Source organism: Tenrec ecaudatus, chromosome 1 (genome assembly GCF_050624435.1).
Source record: "Tenrec ecaudatus isolate mTenEca1 chromosome 1, mTenEca1.hap1, whole genome shotgun sequence".
Classification (NCBI taxonomy): domain Eukaryota; kingdom Metazoa; phylum Chordata; class Mammalia; order Afrosoricida; family Tenrecidae; genus Tenrec; species Tenrec ecaudatus.
The window spans coordinates 103,310,205-103,331,815 of record NC_134530.1 but is presented as its reverse complement, the minus strand read 5'-3'; the positions used below and the strand labels follow the sequence as shown (position 1 = coordinate 103,331,815).

At 37.9% G+C, this 21,611-nt stretch overlaps 1 protein-coding gene across 1 annotated transcript in view; it reads right to left on the bottom strand.

The window, feature by feature from the left end:
- The window catches only part of TNNI3K (TNNI3 interacting kinase), a 305,113-nt gene that overhangs the window by 189,024 nt on the left and 94,478 nt on the right, over positions 1–21,611 (bottom strand). The window contains 2 exon segments of the mRNA XM_075537291.1: positions 4,079–4,125; positions 4,128–4,181. Of these exon segments, the coding sequence (XP_075393406.1) occupies positions 4,079–4,125; positions 4,128–4,181 (101 nt within the window).

The following is a 21,611-nucleotide window of genomic DNA, read 5'->3' as shown; positions in this document are numbered from 1 at the left end:
TCAGGGCGCAGTGTGGAAATGATGAAACATACAAATTTCCTCTAGTTTCTGAATGCTTCCTCTTCCCCCTTCCCCTGCCCCACACTATCATGATCCCAATTCTATCTTACAAAGAGGGCTAGACCGGAGGATGTACCCTGGTACAGATAGGAACTGGAAGCACAGGGAATCCAGGACAGATGATCCCTTTAGGACCAGTGGTGAGAGTGGCAATACCAGGAGGGTGGAGGGAAGGTGAGGGAGAAAGGGGGAACAGATTACAAGGATCTACATATAACCTCCTTTCTCGGGGATGGATACTGGAGAAGTGGTTGAAGGGAGACACCGGACAGTGTAAGATATGACAAAATAATAATAATTTATAAATTATCAAGGGTTCATGGAGGAAGAGGGAGCGGGAAGGGAGGGGGAAAATGAGGAGCCGATACCAAGTGCTCAAGTAGAAAGCAAATGTTTTGAGAATGATGATGGCAACGATAGTACAAATGTGCTTGACACAGTGGATGGATGGATGGATTGTGATGAGTTATATGAACTCCTAATAAAATGATTTTTTAAAAATCCTTTGGGATGCACTTTTTCAGCAAAGAAAATAAATGATGGAGTTGGATTTCTTTTAAATGTCCTATGCTAAGTTAAGGTTGAAAAACAATGCACTTTGAAGTTAAAAACACCTGGTTTTGAATATTGACTGACTCACGTAGACAAATTACCTGAGTTTGGGATTTTTGTCACAGATGGAAAAGGACTAAGATGAGGCTCTTCAATACTTCAGAATGAACATAGGCTTTCTGAAGATTTTTGCAAATTGCTGGCACATATGCCAGTTCTTTAATTAGTAGTTGTATGACGTTCATATGCTTTCTAATTGGTCTGAGATTCATGTGTATAACTGGTAAGATGGAGCTGATAGTAGCTAGAATTATGGACAAATTAGGGGACAAAATCACATTGAAGTTTTAACTTAAGTGCCTGCTTGAACTTGCATACGAACAATTGATGGTCTTTTTCAAACTCAGCCCCTGGTCTCACTTTGGCTGATGATATGAAGCTTCTCCCTGGTCTCCTCTCACAGATATCGTGGATTAGATTTCTGTGTACTCTATGTGGAGAAATTTGTATGTATAGTTGATGCTTTTGTTGTTGAAAGAGGTTATAACTATAGTTCTATAATGCAGTCTTCAGTTTCATTTCTATAAGGAAGGTCACATTTCCCAGCTATTATTCCTTAAAAAGAATTATTCAAAATTTACCATTTAAAGATATAACATACGATCAAGAACCAATGGTACTGAAAGAGAAGTCCAAGCTGTGCTGAAGGCTTTACTGAGAAACAAGGCTCTAGGGATTGAAAGAATACCATTTGAAATGTTTTAATATTCTATACCAAGATATCTGGAAGCCAGCTACCTGAGCAACTGATTGGAAGAGATTTATATTTGTACATATTCCAAAGAAATGGAACCCATAGAATTTGGAAAATTCCAAAAATAACATTAATATAGCATACACATATAATTTTGCTCAGGATTATTCATAAAAGGTGTGGGAGTACATTGACAGGGAATTGCCACAAATTCAAGGCAGACTCAGAAGAGAACATTGAACAATGGGTATTATTACTGACATCAGATAGATCTTGGTTTAAAGGAAAGAATATAATGATGTAAAATCAGGAAAGGTCTGAATAAGGATTATATTCTTTCACCATAATAACTTTGTCTGTGTGCCAACCAAAAACCCAGAGAAGCTGAATTATATTAAGAAGATACAGGCATCAGGATTTGAGGAAGGTCTATTGACAAACAGTGATATGCAGATGCCACAACCTTGCTTATGGGGAGTAAGGAGGGCCTGAAATGCTTACTGATTAACATTCAGAAATGCAGTCTTCAAGCCTAATTGAAACTCTACACAAAACTCCTCATAGGCAGCATCATGATAAATGGAGAAAAGATGGAAGTTGTGAAGAATTTTATCTTGCTTAGTTTTATAATCAATGCTCATGGAAACAGCAGTCAAGAAATCAAAGCACCCATTGCATTGTGAAAATCTACTGCACAAGCTCTCTCTTTTTTTCAGTTTTTTAAAAAAACATTTTATTAGGGGCTCATACAACTCTTATCACAATCCATACATATACATACATCAATTGTATAAAGCACATCCGTACATTCTTTGCCCTAATCATTTTCAAAGCATTTGCTCTCCATTTAAGTCCTTTGCATCAGGTCCTCTTTTTTCCCCCTCCCTCCCCACTCCCCCCTCCCTCATGAGCCCTTGATAATTTATAGATTGTTATTTTGTCATATTTTGCCCTATCCGGAGCCTCTTCCACCCCCCTCTCCCCTGCCGTCCATCTCCCAGGGAGGAGGTCACATGTGGATCCTTGTAATCAGTTCCCCCTTTCCAACCCACTCACCCTCCACTCTCCCAGCATCGCCCCTCACACCCCTGGTTCGGAAGGTATCGTCCACCCTGGATTCCCTGTGCCTCCAGCCCTCATATGTACCAGTGTACAACCTCTGCCCTATCCAGCCCTGCAAGGTAGAATTCGGGTCATGGTAGTTGGGGGTAGGAAGCATCCAGGATCTGGGGGAAAGCTGTGTTCTTCATCGGTACAACAAGGATTTCACTATGAGGACTAAGTGGTGCCTGATATAAGGCATCTTTTCAATCACCTCATAGGCATGTGAAATTGGACATTTAATAAGAACAACGAACAATCAGTGAATTTGAATCATGGTGCTGGCAATCAATATTGAAAGTAATTTGGACTACCAAAAGAACACACATTTGTTGTGGAAGAAGCACAACCAGGGTGCTCATTAGAAGGAACGATACTGAGGCTTGTCTTGCATACTTTGGACATATTATCAGGAGGGACCAGTCTTTGGGAAAGGACATCATGCTTGGTTCAGTAGGACAGGGAAACTGAGGCAGACCTCCGAGAAGAGGGATTGGCACAGACTGCAGCAAGGGGCTCAACCATAACAATGTTTGTGAGGACGGTGCAGTCCTGCGCGGTGCTTAGTTCTGCTGCACATGGCGTTGCTATGAGTCAGAACCAACTCAATTGCTCCTAGCAAAGACAAAAACATCCAATCAAAGCACATTCAGTATTATGTACCTAGGTTATTTGACATTTATTTATGTCGTATTGCCACCTCACATGTCATCACAAACTCAGTGCTTAAAATAACACAAATTTATTCTCTAGCAGTTCTGAAGGTCAAAGGAAAAAAATCAAGGTGCTGTCAAGAATATATTGAGCTTTCCTTTTACAGTTTCTGTAGACTCTCTGCATTTATTCATTACTGGCCTCTCCTAAGATCACTCCAACTTCTTGCTTTCATACTGATGCCTCTTACTACTCTGATTTCCTCCCTCCCTCTTACAAGACTCTGTGATTATACAGTCTGGGATAATCTCCCTATTTCAAGCATTAATCTAACCTTGCTTGTAAAACCTCTTTTACCATAGAAGGCAACATTCACTGAGCCGAGGGATTAGCATATGAACCTTGTCCAGGGGCTGTTATTCAGCCTACTACATCCCTTGACAGTGGACACTGGAGACAAAGCATCTGAGTGACACTTTCTCCCCCAGAAACGGTTGTTAGGACTTGATGATTTGTTTTATTGTTGACATTAGCCTCATCACACAGACACTTACTGAGTATTTGACAAAGACTGAAGTATTATCATAGCAGCAAGTAGATAAAGTAAGTACTATTAATATTTCCCAGCTTTATAGATTAAGACACTGAAGATCTGAGAACTATGTGGCATATAGTCATAAAGCTGGGACATTTTCACATTCAGGCTAACCAGGTCCTGTGGTCACACACATACCAATGGCCTCTACTGACTCCCTTGCATAATAACCTATCAGTAAAAAATGAGTAATATTGTAGCTAAAATATTTCTATGGGCCTACAAACTCTTGAAAATCAAGACTGATGAGAATATAGGAAATATAGTTAACTATGTTTTATTTGAAGTTAGACCAGTTTAACAAGAGCCTAGAACATTGGAGCAGACTCCTAACCTCCTTCAAGAATCCTTGTCTGACTTACCTGTTTGTGGCCATAGTGCACCGCAATGTTCAGTGGGGTGAAAAAACAGCATCTTGACCATTGGCGTTAGCTCCATGTTGCAGCAGCGCATCAGCAGCCTCGATAAACCATAAAAAGTCAGAATACTATCAGCACACAGACATATTCTTCAAGAATCATCATCCTGAATTACAACTTTCTTCTAGCCCTCTTCAAAAACTCCTCCAATTGCTTGTTCTTGCCAAGGAAATAAAACCCAACTCTGAGTGTATGACACTCCCGGGCTGTCACCCTGGCTATATCCTTTCTATTGGTTTTCCCTATTATTTCCCTTCATAAACCCAATTTCCCAGTCAATCCAAATGCATCTCGTTTCCTGCTCCTTTCAATCTTTGTTTACGCCATTTTCTCTGTCACAAATCCCTTTCTGCCCATGCTACAGATTTTCAAATGATTTTGCTTTCTATATTTTTCAAGATTGTCTTTATTTATTTGCCCATATTACCAATCACTGGCTGGAGTTAATTCTTTTCTTAAGTTTCAAACAATTTTTTTCACATTGCTTAAAATGTTTTCTTACTTCTAAATGTGTTTACATATTTCTACCCTCCCCCATCCACCTGCTAGGGAGAAAAATTAATTTTAAGGGCAATAACAGATCCATGTTTATAATACCAGCTTAATAGGTGGCTTTGCAAATAATCATCATTGAATAAGATTCGCTGAACAGATTAAGGGACAAATAAATGAATAAGTGAAATAAAAACACTTCAAGTAATTTTTAGTCAATTATCTTCACGAAAAAGTCATAGATTGCAACACAGTTACTGCCCTATCAGTTTCTGTTCCTCTCAGTAACCCATCCCCAAGTCTCTTAAAAAAATTGTTTGGGTATTTTTAATTTGAATGTTTAGGAAGCACATTGATTTTACATTCAACAATTCATACTGAATTTGTCTCATGCCATTGTTTCCAATCCCAACAAAGATCAAGTCTGTTCCAACCCACAGCTACCTTTTGCACAGCAGAAGGGAACACTGCCCAGTGCTGCCCATCCTCACCACTGTCCCTGTGCTTGCCCATGGTTGCAGCCACTGGGTCAGTCCATCTGCTTAAGGGCTGTCCTCTTTCCGCCATCCTCTAATTTACCACACACAGTGTCCTTCTCCAGGGACTGATCTCTCCTGACAACATGTCCAAATTATGGAAGATGAAGTCTCATCATCCATGCCTCTAAGGAGCACTCTGGATCATACTTCTTCCAAGACACTTTGTTTGTACTTCGAGCAATCCATGGGCTTTTACTATTGCTCGCCAGCACCACAATTCAAGTGCATCTGTTCTTCTTCAGTCTTCCTTATACCATGTCAAATTTTCATATGTCTATGAGGTCATGGAAAGTACCATGGCTTTGGTCAGACGCACCTTAGTCCTCAAAGGAACATCCTTGCCCTTCAATACTCTGAGGAGGCCTTGTGCAGCAGATGTACACAACACTAATTGTCTTGACTCCTTTGACTTCTTGATGCCTTTTGACTTCTGCTCATGAGAATAGAGTGTGGATTTCAGCAAGCCACTCTCCTTGACGTCAAGCTTTGCTCCATTTATCCTGAGGTTCCGAATTGGTCCAGTTGTGAGGATTTTGCTCTTCTTTAGAATGAGTTATGATACACACTGAAGTCTGCTCTCTTTCGTCAGCGAGTGCTTCAAGTCCTCTTGACTTTCAGCCAGCCAGATGGTGTCATCTGCACATCCCATTCCGTTAATGAACCTTCCTCCATCTGACGCCACATTCTTCTTCATATAATCCAGTTTCTCTGATTATTTGCTTAGCATACAGATTAATTAATTATAGAGAAAGGATCAAACTCTGGCACAAACCTTTCCTGATTTTCAACTATGCAGTATTCTCTTGTTCTAATTGCATAACTGACTTGTGATCCTTGTACAAGGTCTCCATGAGCACAAGGAAGTATTCCGGGATTTCCATTCGTCTCACGACTACCCATAGTTTGTTACGATGTACATAGCAAAAGTCTTTTCACAGTCAACAAAACACCAGTAGACATCTTTCTAGTATTCTCTGTTTTCAGCCAAGATCCGTCTGACATCAGCAATGCTGTTCTTGTTCCATGTCCTCTTCTGACTCTGGCCTGAGCCTCTCGAAGCTCCCTGTCAATGTACTGCTGCAACCGTTGCTGAATGGTCTTCAGTGAAATGTGATAGCAATGATGTTGTGTAAGCTGAGCATCCTATGGGTCACATTTCTTTGGAATGGGTACAAATATTGATCTCTTCCATTTAGTCATCTACATAGTTGTTTGCCAAATTTCCTGCCACGGACTAGTGAGTGCTTCCAGTGCTTCATCAGCTTGTCGAAGCATTTCACTTGGTGTCCCACTAATTCCTGAAGCCTTGTTTTTCACTGACACTTTCTTTGCAGCTCGAACTTCTTCCTTCAGTGCCACTGAATCTTATTCATGCACTCCCCTCTGAAATGTCGACACGTTGACTAATTCTGTTTGGTGCAGAGATTCTGTGCATTCCTTTCACTGGCATTTTATGCTTTCCGCATCATTGAATGTTTTGCTCATAGAATCTTACAAATATTTCAACTTGAGGCTTGCGTTTTTTCTAGAGTTATTTCAATTTAAGATATGCTGAGCACGTTCTTCCTTTTTGGAAGTTCAACACAAAACATGCGAGAAAGACACCATTCTTCCCATTTCAAAGGTGAAGAAAGTACTGTAAGGAGGCTAGGCACTATACCTGAGACCATACAGCTAGCTATCAAGGGTCAGCTCTGGAATTCAAATCCAAATCTGTTTGATTCAAAGTTGTTGTTTTTTTTTAATTCCCCATCATATTCCTTATGATATCTTGATCTCTGAACCTCGGTGTAACTGAATTAACTTACTCAATTTCAGATAAAAGAAAACCATCTGTCAGTAGAGGCCCCATAGATTTAACTTGAAAATGAATGCCAGAGCCATGTCTATCAAGCATCTGGAAGCTTTGCTTTTATACCTGGGAGTTCAATCTCAAGACTCTTTAAAGGAGGCCATGAATGATAAAGGTAGTTGAAGCTGGTTTACAATTTCTCTTATTTTAAATATAGCATAACACAAAGTAGGCAGCATGGATTTTTACTTTAAAGGAGCTTTCAAATGTTCAGATATAGAGTCAGTTTTTTAGGTATGGTTCCAAAATTACTTTCATTCCAAAAGATAACATGTCTTAGACTTCAATAAGTAGTCCAAAGCCAAAAATGTCCCCCTCAGTTTGCACTTATCCTGTCATTCAGAAGGTCGACCTTTTGGATGAGCATTCATTAATTATGAAATATTGGCCTTCTGAGAAACTGTCAAAATGTAATTTTTAATGAAATCACACAGAGTCATTATTGAACTCTAGGCTTTTCATTTGAAAATCCAAGGAAATGTTTAACCATTGAGAGCAATGTACACTGGAACTATCTGAATATATTTAGACTTCATTTACATAAATCAAATATATTTATTTACTTTTATGAGCTTTAGATTCACGAGTAGGAGAGTGTCTCCCACCTGTCACCTGGCCTGGGACAGAGGTCCTAATATAAACATTCAAACTCGAGGCACAGCGGTTATAAGTTCTACTGCTAACGACTAGATCGGCAATTCCAAACCCCCAACCACTTTGCGGGCAAAAGATGGGACTTTCTACTCGGATAAAGAGTTACAGTCTTAGAAATCCATAGAGACAGTTGTAGCCTGCCCTTGGAGTGTCACTATGAGTTGAAATCTAGACAATAAGAGTGGGTTTAATTTTGAGTCCCACCCAGAGCCTGAAAAGGCTGTTAAATAATCTTCATACTCTTTCTATTATGTAAAAACTTGTGAAGTCACAGAATACATTTATTTTATAGTAAGTAAGTAATAGGCTTGGTGGAGTTGTGGTTCGGTGCTGGCCTGCCACCCCACGTTCAGCGTTTGAAACCCACCTGCTCATACCAGGAGAGAGATGAGGCCGTGTGCTTTGTACGGATGCACAGCCTCAAGAAGCCTGTCTATAAGGATGATGGCCATGAGTGGGAAACTCCGCCACAGTTAGTTCTGATACCAGTGGGTCTGGGTTTTTGTCTTAAGGGATAGGCATGTAAATAATTACTGAATTAAACTGTACTTCTAGTAATAACATACACATTTGGGAGACAGATCTACCATCATCCATAAAGGAATTGTAAAAATAATAATTAGGTCTAACTTATAGGATTTAATTTTTAGATAATTCGATTAACCTATAAGAATTGACCATTTATTTCAAGGTAGCCCTCAGCAAATCCCATGTTCCTGCTCCATATCCAAAGCTTTGGCTGGTATTTCATGTATCATATCCACTGATTTTTTTTTAAAGCAAAGTATTCCATTGTTTTAAAAATCTCGAGAAACTACAGGGTTCTGGATCATTTTCCCTGATCAAAATTCATAGTGAAATTATAAACAAGAAGCAAATTTTATCACAGGAAAATATTTTAATATCTCTCATACTCTAGGGGGATATAAACAGCTTTATGCTTAGTTACTGGGCCTTGATGGTCCAGGGATTAAGTACTCAGCCAATAATCAAAGGTTAGTCATTAGTACTCAAGGGCAGCTCCCCAGGAGAGAGATGCAGCCATCAGCTCCCATCAAGGTTGACAACATTAAGAGCCCTACATGGACCATTCTCCTCTCTCTTGTAGGCTCGCTATGAGTAGGCGTTGATTTGACTGTCATGGATAAGTTTATACAATCAACATAGAATCAATAGAAAGGATTTAAATTAATCAATTGATTATAATAATGATAGTTATTGTAATCATCATTATTGCAGAGCTAAGATAGCCTGGACTGCTAATTGGTATGTTCATGGAACGATTAAAAAAATAATGACATAAAGTGTCTTCCTGTTAAACTATCATTTTAGGAGCACAGAAAATGGATCAGAGCTCTTTATTTCGATATTACAACAGCACTATATAAATAATCATTACAGACACTTTTATATACTGGGTGACTTTTGAAAAGATCTCAGTGAAGTACCTCTGAGTTTCAGGTCATAATTTCAACATTTTTGCATACATGCCTTTTCTTCCTAGAATATCCTCCCTTCTTTATTATGAGTGACAAAACATATCGTTTCCAAGACTAAGTTCATTCTAATACTCTTGCGGGAACCGATTACAAGGATCTACATGTGACTTCCTCCCTGGGGGACAGACAACAGAAAAGGGGGTGAAGGGAGACACCGGATAGGGCAAGATACGACAAAATAATAATCTATAAATTATCAAGGACCCATAAGGGAGGGGGGAGCTGGGAGGGAGGGGAAAAAAAAGAGGACCTGATGCAAAGGGCTTAAGTGGAGAGCAAATGCTTTGAAAATGATTAGGGCAAAGAATGTACAGATGTGCTTTATACAATTGATGTATGTATATGTATGGATTGTGATAAGAGTTGTATGAGCCCCTAATAAAATGTTAAAAAAAAAAAGCAAACTATATGTAAATACTCCACTGTATTGTTCTGAATGCCTGTATTACCAATCCTTGTAACCTAAACTTCAAAATCATTATTACTCTTGGGGATTAATTAGTATTATACAAACTTTTATGCTTGTTCTGCTAATGTATTAAGATTGTCTGAATGACGTTTAAGAAGCTGAGACTCCAAGTAAAAGGATTTTCCACCTGAGTCACTGGGGTAATATGTCTAACTAAAATAACCAGATCTTATCACTCAAAATCCCAGAAACTCTAAAAGTAATGCCTATAAGAGCAAAGACCCCCACTGTGCTTGAAAAAAAATAGATGTTCTTGAATATATATGTGTGTATATATACATTTCCTACAGAACGACAATAACTTTATTTGACTTGATCCAATCTGGCACACTCTATTCCTCATCTCTTGAAAGTCGCTAGACAGGAACGAAGGACAAAAATGACCACATCAAGGAGGGCTAAACATCCTACAGAGGAGCAAGTAGTAAAAGGTAAATTCATGAAGAAATAAGATGGCAAGTGATCTCAGTTGAAATGTAAGCCTTCAGTAAATATCTGCAGTATGAAATCACATTTTTCTTTGCTTTAAGTGATATAATTTCTTACTTTTTGTTGTGGATTTCCTTAAATTTATACCAATATTTTCCTTAAGATTTGTAATTTAAGGTCACAATTCTCTTCTCTGTGTACCGGTGTATCTAATGTTTATTGTTGAAATTTATGGGGAACATAATTTATGGATACCACTGAGGCTGTACTGGAATGCTATATATATATCCATTTAATGCAAATCTCTCTATTAACAACTCCAGAGGAAAAATTATTCTTTAAAGCCCATGGCTCCCTAATTCTAAAGGATTCTAATGACCATAATGTGGAAGTTAATTTAGATTTGGCATTTTCTAGTTATTTCCAGTTCTAGGGTTCAATGATTAGTTCTGAATCTTTGCTTCTATGAACTACTTCCCTCCCTCATGAACTTTATAATCTTCTTTTAAGAGTAGTTTACACATGTCCACATTTCCTTAACTCCTATTCATTCGTCAAGCATCGCATACAATCTGTTTCACCACTACAGGGACATTTCTCTGGAACATGACACCAAAGGCCTCTTAGTTGCTCATACCGATGGTCTTTTCCTGACTGTAGTATTTCTACGGCATTTGTAGCTCATGTTCACTGCCGCCTCAAGACCTTATTCATTTTTGGATTTCCAGACACCCCAATCTGAGTTTTCTTCCCATTTCTTCCTTATGAATCCTTTTCTCAAATACTTAGAACTCGCTCACATTTTTGAAGGCCATTATATGCATCGCAAAAATAGTCACCCAATAGTATAAATGAAAGCTTGCAGTCACAGCGGTCCCACATATTGTATGGTTCCATTTATAGGAAGTATCTAGAATTTTCAAATCTTCAGAGACAAGAAGGAAGGTTCTACTTTCTCTGTCCATCCTTTAACTATTGAAAATTCATTAAAAGGGGAGTAAAATTAGAAGCAGTGTGATTAGGTCGAAAGTCCGTTCAGCAGGCTATAATGAGAAAGAAGGAGAAAGCACCCCCAGCCATTGTAGTGGCGCTGGCTATGAGGAATCAGTGATAGAGAGAGCCCACTAGTACTGCCAGGACCACTTTGTGCATGGCAGGACTATGGACGTAACGGGAAAGATGTCGAGACACGTTCCAGGGAATGATGACTTTAAAAGAAGGCTGTGAGAGGAAATGAACATGGAGAGAACATTTTGTCTATTCCATGAGTCTCTGATGAGGAACACTGTCTATATTTTCTGTCCCTCACATCAATCACTTCTAATAGCTAGTTTTTATTCCAGCTTATCTTGGTATTGCCACGTGCTCTGATGCAAACCACAAACTGTTTCCAATCTGTCATACACAGACACTTCACAAAGTGAGTGCAACAATGAAATTAAAAGATAATTGAATTTTCCCATGAGATTTTTGAAGTCTCTTCTTTTAAGATGTTAACAAAAAATTCAAGTTTTCAAACAATTGACTCAAAAGCTATAGCAATTTTAACTACCAACAATTCCTGACCCACAGCTATTGAATGCTGACTTACAGCATTTTAGATAGTCGTGTTTGCTTTACCATTAAAGTCATTCTTTTAATTTTATCTTCTATTTTCTAGAGGATTTTACCATATTCTTGAATATATATATTCACTCCTGGGAGAAAACTCTATATAGCTATATAAAATTTTACTTATAAAATTGACTAATTTCATAATTAATTTTATTTTACCTTGACAATAGCACTAATTAATATTGGAGTACAAAACTGATTGGGAGAGAGTTACTTCGGGCTCTCATGAAATGAGGTTCTCTTAGGTGATCTTTCTCTTATCTCAGATTAAAATTAAATTTGGTTTTTAAATGATGTATATTAAAAATGTCCCCACAAAATAGTGTTACAGAGAAGCAAAGAAAGTACCATTTTCTTAACTTGTGAAATTAAAGTTTAGATGCATATTAACATATATAGAGAATAAAATAATTACATACATTATATGCATTTTATATCAGTTAATTATCCTCTCGCTGTGCTATTTTTATTTAGAATATATATTTTTTGAAGTATTTCTTTATGTGAGAGTTTATTTTAAAATCTCTGGGTGAGAAAACAGTCTTTCAGTGTTCACTGTTATGAATACATCATGTACTATGCATTTCAACCCCACACTTAGTTTTCCATGAGATTTATTTATATAACTTGCCATAGGCCCTATATTTTCAGCACATTTAATTGTAAAGATTTGAAAATCTGGCCATCACTTAGGACCCCTTCCACTTGATTTCCTTTCCACCCCGCACAGACATGGGACGACCGCCTGACACTCAAGCATCACCAGAGGACTGACCATTTCTTCATTAATGTTTATTGCCACTGTTCCTTCATTTCTCAATGGAACCTCATTTCAAAACTGTTTTGAAAACAAAAGTAATTTGCCTCTACTTAAAAACACACTTTCTGAATCACACTTCGAAGGTGAGTTGAAGACAATGAGCAGGGCATAAGAAATTACAGAAGTATTTGCCTCAGACACACAACTCAGTAATACCAAATCTATCGATGATTATTAAAAATTTTCCAGCAGTTGAAATTTAAAAAAAAGAAAGAATAGATCAAAAATTAAGTTTCACCTCCAAGTCCTGTTACAAACACTGTTATAGAACATTCAGTGGTTTTCTTGAGCTTCCTCATTAAGTGAAAAATTCACGATTTAATTTTCTTAAGGGTGGGCAATGTGGGGAATCAGCGGAATGCTTCTGTTGTTAAATGCCCTCAGGTCTCTTCTGACGCATAATGACCTTATGTACCAGACAGAAAGCCTAGCTTGGTCTGGCTCAATCATTGCTCTCTTTGAACACAGTTTTGCAACTGGTGCGTCAGTGTATTGTATTGCAGACCTTCCTCTTTTACTCACCTTCGACCAAACGATGTCCTTTTCCAGAACAATTGTAAATGTTGGTTGGCATAAATTTTAGAATAAATGATGCCATTACATGGTAAATTGACAGTTGAAAAAACTTCTAAATGATCAGGAAACACTCTATATTGAGAGCAATAGAAATCAGTGCTAAGTTATTTGTTATCTAGAGAAGTCTCTCAAAATGAAGAATACCCATTTTCTACTCAGAGACTTATTATCACAATGGAGAACAGTAGGCAGAATGGTGATAATTGTATTAAAATTCCATTGACCATATTTACCTGAGATAAATAACCTGAGAAGCCTACATTGAAAATAAAAAGATTTTTCCTAAAGGCAATTTTGTAGCTATGATTATAAATAAATTTCTATTATAAAGTTATTTCCCAAAAGACAGTGGCAAAAAAATCTATTATTGGTTCTCCTTTGTGGGCATTTCATCGTTTCTGGCAATATATAAACCCTAAGATTCCATGTTACTGTTTAGATTTTTTTTAATTTACTTTGATTTTCTATAAGTTTTCTTTTGATATTATATATGTTTTTCTTCAAGAAAATGTGTAGAAAATGTACCAAATAATCATGGGAGAGTAAATCAAGTTATCAAAGGTATATTGAACACTTATCATACATAAGACCATAAACTAGTTTGGGTAAATATTGGAAGAATGATAAAATACAAAACTTCAATATTATTTGGAAGCTTAAAATCTGTTAAATTTAAAAGTGAGAAGATACTACTAAGTGTTAATTCATTTATTCTGTCAATTGACCAGATATTTGAAATAAAATGAAATGTGGAAAAAATGAATGAAAGGAAAATGAAAAGAGCATCATTGAGATCTCCAGGACATGATAAAGCCTGATATCCCTGTAATTAGAGGGATATTGAAGAACCAGTTAAAGAAATAATGGAGTTAACTTTCTAAACTTGAAGAAGACTTTGCACCTACAGGTATAAGGAACTCAACAAACCCCGATCACAAATCACAAAGGAATGTATACTGTGAAAAGTATATCATGATCAAATTGCTTAAAAATTGTGACAGATTAAACATAGAGAAAAACACACCATATACAAAAGAACAAAGATAAGAATTAAAGCAAATTTCTTTTTTTTTGAACATTTTATTTGGGACTCATACAACTCTTATCACAATCCATACATAAATCAATTGTATAGAGCACATCTGTACATTCTTTGCCCTAATCATTTTCAAAGCATTTGCTCTCCATTTAAGGCCTTTGCATCAAGTCCTCTTTTTCCCCCTCCCTCCCTGCTCCCCCTCTCCCTAATGAGCCCTTGATAATTTATAGATTGTTATTTTGTCATATATTGCCCTATCCAGCGTCTCTCTTCACCCCCTTTTCTGTTGTCTGTCCCCCAGGGAGGAGGTCACATGTAGATCCTTTTAATTGGTTCCCTCTTTCCAACCCACTCACCCTCTACCCTCCCAGCATTGCCCCTCACAGCCCTGGTCCTGAAGGTATCATCCACCCTGTATTCCCTGTGCCTCCAGCTCCTATCTGCACCAGTGCACAACTTCTGCTTTATCCAAACTTGCAAGGCAGAATTCAGATCATGGTAGTGAGGGGGAGGGGGAGGATGCATTTAGGAACTGGGGGAAAGCTGTGTTCTTCATCAGTGCTACATCACACCCTGACTGACTCATATCCTCCTCTAGATCCCTCTGTGAGGGATTCTCCAGTGGCCGACAAATGGGCTTTGGGTCTCCACTCTGCACTTCCCCCTTCATTCACTATGGTAAGATTTTTTTTTTTGATGATGCCTTATACCTGATCCCTTTGACACCTTGTGATCGCACAGGCTGGTGTGCTTCTTCCATGTGGACTTTGTTGCTTCTGAGCTAGATGGTCGCTTGTTTACCTTGAAGCCTTTAAGACCCCAGACACCATCTCTTTTGATAGCTGGGCACCATCAGCTTTCTTTGTCACATTTGCTTATGCACCCGTTTTTCCTCAGCGATCGTATCATGGAGGTGTGCACCCAATGATATGATTGTTTTGTTCTTTGATGCCTCATAACTGATCCCTTTGGAACCACGTGATCACACAGGCTAGTGTGTTCTTCCATGTAGGTTGTGTTGTGTCTGGGCTAGATGGCCGCTTGTTTATCTTCAAGCTAAAGCAAATTTCTTAAGAGAAATAATGCAAATGGAAAAACGGTGGAGAAAAGGTTTTAAAGTAATGGCAATAACAAGTAAAAACTGTTAACCCAGAGTTCTGTATGAAGTGGAAATATCTTTCAAGCCCAATAGTATAGTACAGACAACGTTCGACTCAGTATACAATGGGAAAACTATTTCAATGACATTTCATGAAGAAAATACACATATAGCAAATAAAAACTGTCAAGTCAATTCTGATTCATAGTGGTGACCCTGTGGGACACAGTAGAAACTGTGTGAGTATTTATGGGAGTAGAAAATCTAACCCTTCTCTCATGGAGTATCTGGTGACTATGAACTTTTTAATTTTTACATTAATTTATAGTTATAATATATATATGTATTAAATATCTTATCAGAACTGGGTGTTGTTGAGAGGTGCCTGCTGCCGCCAGGGTTCCCTTAAAATATCCTTATATGGCAAATTAGCATATAACAAGATGCTTACCATCTGAAGGGAAATGCAAGTTTAAAACACAGCGAGATACCACCCCATACCTATCAGAATGATTAATCTCTAAAACATTGAATATACCAAATGTGGGAGAGAAAGTATAATAGACCTTGCATACACTGCTGAAGAAAAAGTAAATCGATACAAGACACTTTGGAATAAATGTCAATTTCCTAAAAAGTTATATATAAATTTATCACATAACCAGTTCATTCCTGGGTATTTGCTCAAGAGAAACAGAGGCATATATCTTTATTAACAATAATTTGTTTACAACAATGTAAAACTGAAAACAATCCACATAACCACCAAGAAGTGAGTAAGTAAACACTGTCGTTCTCCACACAATGGAAAACTATTCATGAAAAAAAGAATGACTTACGGATAGACACCAATTTTCCCTATTTTGAAGTTCACTTTATATATCTCAAAATAATTCGGAATCAAAGAAATCATAAGGAGTGGTTACTTTACATTCTATAGTTATATTTATATAGAATTCTAGGAAGCAAAGTTATGTATAGGATCAGAACACAGACCAGTGGTGGTCGAGGGATGGAGAGGGGTAAGGAGAAGTGTAAAGCAGGGATTACAAATATGCATGAGGAAGTTCATGATGGTGATGCTTATGTGCATTCCTTTTTTGGGGTCTTGATTTCATAGTTGTTTATATATAAAATCTTACCAAATTGAACCAATAAAATGTGTTATATTTACTATACTAGGGGTAACCTCCCCTAAACCCCTAACAGAATTCCACTCAGCAGAGCAGATCTTTCTTAGTACCCTTTTTCCCTACCAGGAGAGCATCTAACAACTCGCTCTGAGTTAGTGCACCCAGTGGCATCACCTGGAAAGGTTCCCTCTGGTCATAGTGAAATTTGTCATAAAAGCAGTTTTGCTTGAACTTTGATTTTTGTAATGGCTGATTTAAGAGAACAGTGTGCGGCTGTGAAATTTTGTTTCCTGCCTAGGCAAAAATACTGCAGCAACTATTGTGAACACAGGCGACACAGACAGCACCACGGGAAAAACTCAAGTGTACGAGTGGCTTTCTCATTTCAAAGGAAGGTGAAACGTTGATTGATGACAAACCTTTTTCTGGTTTGACATCTTTCAATTTTCCCGAAATGCCCAAAATGTTAATTAATAGTGCTTTCAGAGTTCATTCCACTATGTCAGACTGTTAATCAAACTTTCTATTTAGAGGTTCTGAAACGATAGTGTAACTGTGTGCACCATAAAAAGCCTGATTTGTGGTAGATGGGGCACTGATTTTGCCACCACAACAATGCACCTGCTCATGCAGTCATCTCATTTTGGATAAGATACAACACGCTTCTCTTGCTCTACGCACCTGACTCACCTAACCTCCTTCAGGTGACTTCCTTTTGTGTTGGTGAATGAAGATGGACATGAAAGGTCAATGATTTCACAATGTAAAAGAGGTGAAGGAAAAAATGAAGGAGACTCTGTTAGCCACACAAACGGATAAGTTTGAAAAATGTTTTCAAGAATGGAATTTCAGATTTGCCAAATGTATTAAGTGTAATGGAGAGTATTTTGAGGTGAGAAGGGTTTTTTGTTTGTTTTTTAATTTAAATACATAAGCTTTGAAAAAAATCCTTATCTTGGGGGGTGCCCCTCATATATCAATAATCATAAAATAAAGCTTATTAAGAATTTATTTTTAAAATAGGATTTGATCCTTTGTAGATTCTGAAAATTTCAACTATAGTCTGATGTGTTATTACCATTGACTAGACATATGATACTTGTTCATGTTACTGACATTTTTAACAACTTCACATTTACTAATCTGTATTCCTTCCCCCAGCCTCACTCACTGCCATTGAGACAACGCTGATTCCTTGTGTGTTTCTGTGACTGTGTATGTTCACCAGAGTAGAAAGCCCCATCTTTCTCCCACAGAGTGGCTGCTGGTTTCAAACTGTTGACCATAAGGGTCACAGCCCAGCACCTAACAACTACAACGGCAGGCTTCTTTATACATACACAAGTAGTCTTCCAACATTCCACGTTATATTGAATTTAAATTCCTTGATCTAGTTGCTGAAACCAGCAACTGAGGGATTTTTGCTGACACTTCCCTTCTTCTGTGTCTTCTTTCTCACAAAAGCAACTTCATTTTACCCTCCAGGTACTGTTAAAGTCTGGTCTTGTTTCTCCATCTTTTCTACTACCTCTTACCCCCAGGCAACCATTATAGATTATTGTTTCCTAATTCATTCCTTTGAATTGATTCCTTTAATTCAGTTTATTTTTCATACAGTTGCCAGGATTATTTTCACAAAATGGGAATTTGATCACATTAACACTTCTTAATGGGGCTCATTGCTCGTAGGAGACAGGTACAGCTCCTTAACCCCCTCTGTCAACCAAGTCAGGGAAATATTAAATTCAGCCAGCGTAAAAGCAGATGCCCTTCGTGTCACAGCGTTTACAGGAAGACTCTCCTGAGGAATTAGAAAGGTGTATTCGTTCTGTGCACACGTCCGCCTCCTTTCCCACGATCCTTTCTCCACAGGCTCTCTTTCAGCTCCAGTCACACCTCTTTATTCATTCCCCTCACTGGATTTCCTTAAGCCAGACATGTTATACATGCTCCTTACCTGCCCAGAAAATGCCCTGCCTCCAATTCTTATCTGTACAATGGAGATAATAATATTACCTGCCTGGGAAGAGTCTTCTAAAGATTAAAATAACCGTTCAGTACAAAGCCAGACACATAATCATTGAGTGAATTCTGACAAATAGTATAACTATTGATTGAAGTAGAACTGGTCCTCACAGTTTCTAGGGCTGTACATCTTTATGGAAATACACTACATCTTTCTTACATGGACTGGCTGGTAGGTTCAAACCACCAACCTTTCAGTTAGCAGTCCATCGCTTAACCCAGTCCACCACCAGGCTGCCTTGGGAAGTCTCAGCAGTAAGTGGTGCTACCACCATTACTGCTGCCTTCATTTCCCTCTCTCTGTCTGGTTTGGAGCTTTCAGTCGAATGTCAAAGAATCAATGCCTCAGAGGTTTCTTCCAACCTCCCTCTAAATGTATTTATTCAGCAAATATTTATTACAGGTCTCTTATGTGCCAGGTAAACCCTGTGCTAGGGATTCTGATAAAAGAAAATATCTGTTTTTAAACATCTATCTTTGTAGCAATCAGTTTTCAATGGGAGATACACAGTAAAGAAAAATCAAGTCAGGACTACAAGTGTTAATCAGTACTAGATTAAAACAAAGAGGAGAAAAGAGTTGGAAAATAGCAGAGACTTGATGTCTCCCTTTGAAATAGGGTCACGGGGGAAGGACTAACAGAAAGTTGCATTTAAATAAGGAGCTAAAGAGAGTGAGAGGGAAAGTTCTTCAGTAACGGGCATGGCAGTGAACGGCTATTGAGAGCATCAGTGAAAAGGCCCTGACATGTTCAAATAATTTCAGAAGCAAGAGGAATGAATGAATGGGGGAAAGCGTGAGAGCGAAGGACAGAAAGGATATAAAAACTTTTGCTATGAATGATGAGTGAAACTCTAGGAGCAGAGGAGTAACTGACCTGATACATGTTTCTAAAGCTTTTTGGCTATAGCGCCAAGAGCAGGCAGAAGAGGAAACAGCAGAAGAAGGAAAACTAAATCCCACCCCTCTTCAGGCAGAACACCATTCGAACCTTCTTCCAAGTGCTACTAACAATGGTGGTGTGCATTTGCTTGAGGCATTGCTCGATTGCTTGCTTTTTCTACCAGTCTATAAACTCTGAGACAGCAACTACATGTTTTCAATGACCATTAAATTATTAGGGGTAAATACAGATCTTGGAAACTATTAGTTTCTCCAAAGCACTCATTCAAATGTATCAACCAATTAATGTATAGAAATATAGTCTAGCTTTTAGTTTCCTTAACAGGTAACAAGCTGGTAATAACATTTGAAACCATGTCGTTATTTAAATGTCCACCCCAGGTAGCCTAAATCTTATCCATGGTAAGTACTCGATATACCTTTGCTAACTTGATTTGCTCTTCCTTAGTCATTTGTTACATCTATATTTTTTGTTCTTGAAGGAAAATCAGAATAACTACAAAAAACTTTCAGAAAGTCATGATCAGCTTTTAAAACTCTTAATGTTTACAAATTGCCAGGAACTATGAAATTCCCACAAGGGAGAACCAATGATAGATTTTACCATCATCTTTGGGGAAATAAGACCTGATAACAGAAGCGTATTTATAATCATAGCTGCAAAATTGCCTCTAGGAAAGCAATAATAATAAGAAAGTTATCTTGTTTTCTTACAAATCTAATTAAAAGAAAGAAAGAAACCCGAGTCATATTTGTCAAAAGTACATTAAGAAAACCAGATATGCAGTTTTACCAAATGGAATTTTAGTTGAGTAAAATAGTTTCCCAGCCTTGTACTATACAAACGCAAGCTTTAATTGGTTCACTGAAAAATATGATAATAATAATACACTTTCTTCTTGGAAATACCTGATAAATATTAAACATGCAATAAATGTATTATTTATTCTCTACTGGTTTTTCAGTGAGCTGAAAATGTTGTTTTTTGGTGTCAGGTTTACAGAGGTTATTTAAATTGGAAAAATGGAGTCCTCAGTGTTTCTGATTGCTTTTTTCCTCACTAAAGACCCCAGTCATGGCACTTTCAATCGCTTCATATGCATGTGAATGCTGCATGATGAATAAGGAAGACTAGAAGAAAGAGAACTGATGATTTGAATTATGATGCTGTTGAATAAGATTTGCTATACCATGGTTGGTCAGAAGAAAGACCAAATCAGTGTCTGAAGAAGCACAGCCAGTTTGTTCCTTGAAATTGAGGAAGGGGATAATTTGTCTCTTGAAACTGGTTATTTTATGAGGAGAGATCAGCCTTGGAGAAGGGAGCTATGATTGACAAAGTTGGGAGTAGATGGAATAGATTGACACAATAGCTAAATAAATGGGTTCAAATACAACAATGTGAGGATGGCCCAGGACCAGGCACAGGAAATATTTCCTTATGTTGTTCCTAAGAATTCTGGCTCTGAGTTGGATCTGACTCAACTATACCTAAAGACAATCAAAAATATATAACTTCACTTGCACAATTGCTGGTGTGAGTTCTTTGACACTGGGCATAATAGTGAGATTCGTGTTAATTAGACACTCCTGGGTAATGGTCCCAACTCATCAAATGACACTTCCTTGGTGTGTCATGAACTTTTTTGAATAAAAGTGAGTGATACTGGGAAATCTCTCTGCCCTTTCTCCTTCCTGCTTCCTGGGACTCTGCCTGCTTCCAGGAGCAGCCCCAAGTGGGTCACGTGACCTTGAGAGCTGTTGGCACACTGCCAAGTTTCCGCTGATTTCCACATGTTTTATGGATCCACATGACTGCGTCCATGGGACTGCAATAGTCCTGCTTCACGCTCCTTCCCTCTGCGCCATCTCCTGTAGCTTCACCTGAACCTAAAGAGTATGTGCTGGTGTTGGATACTTTCTTGATATAAGATTACTACTTGATATCAAGCTCTTTCTTAGATCTAAATGTGTGTCACTGGATTTGTTCCTCTAGACAACCCAGCTTAGCATACTATGTGACAAACACCTTTGAATAAATTTCTAAAAATCCTAATTTCTTTCCATGAATAATTACTATGCAAATTATGAGACATTCAGTTTTCCTATAATAGAGAAGTTCTAATTAGTTGTACTTCCTTTACAGAAATGTCCTCAATACGCTTGCATCTTGGTCACAATCACACAATGAGTGGAGGCTTAGTAGGAGGCATGTTGTAATTCTTTCACCATTGGACATGCAGTGAGATAGTCTGAAAACAAACCCTTTGAATCAGTTTCCTTTCCCTGAAATTATGAATCAAAATAATATTCAGAAGCACTTACAATATCAA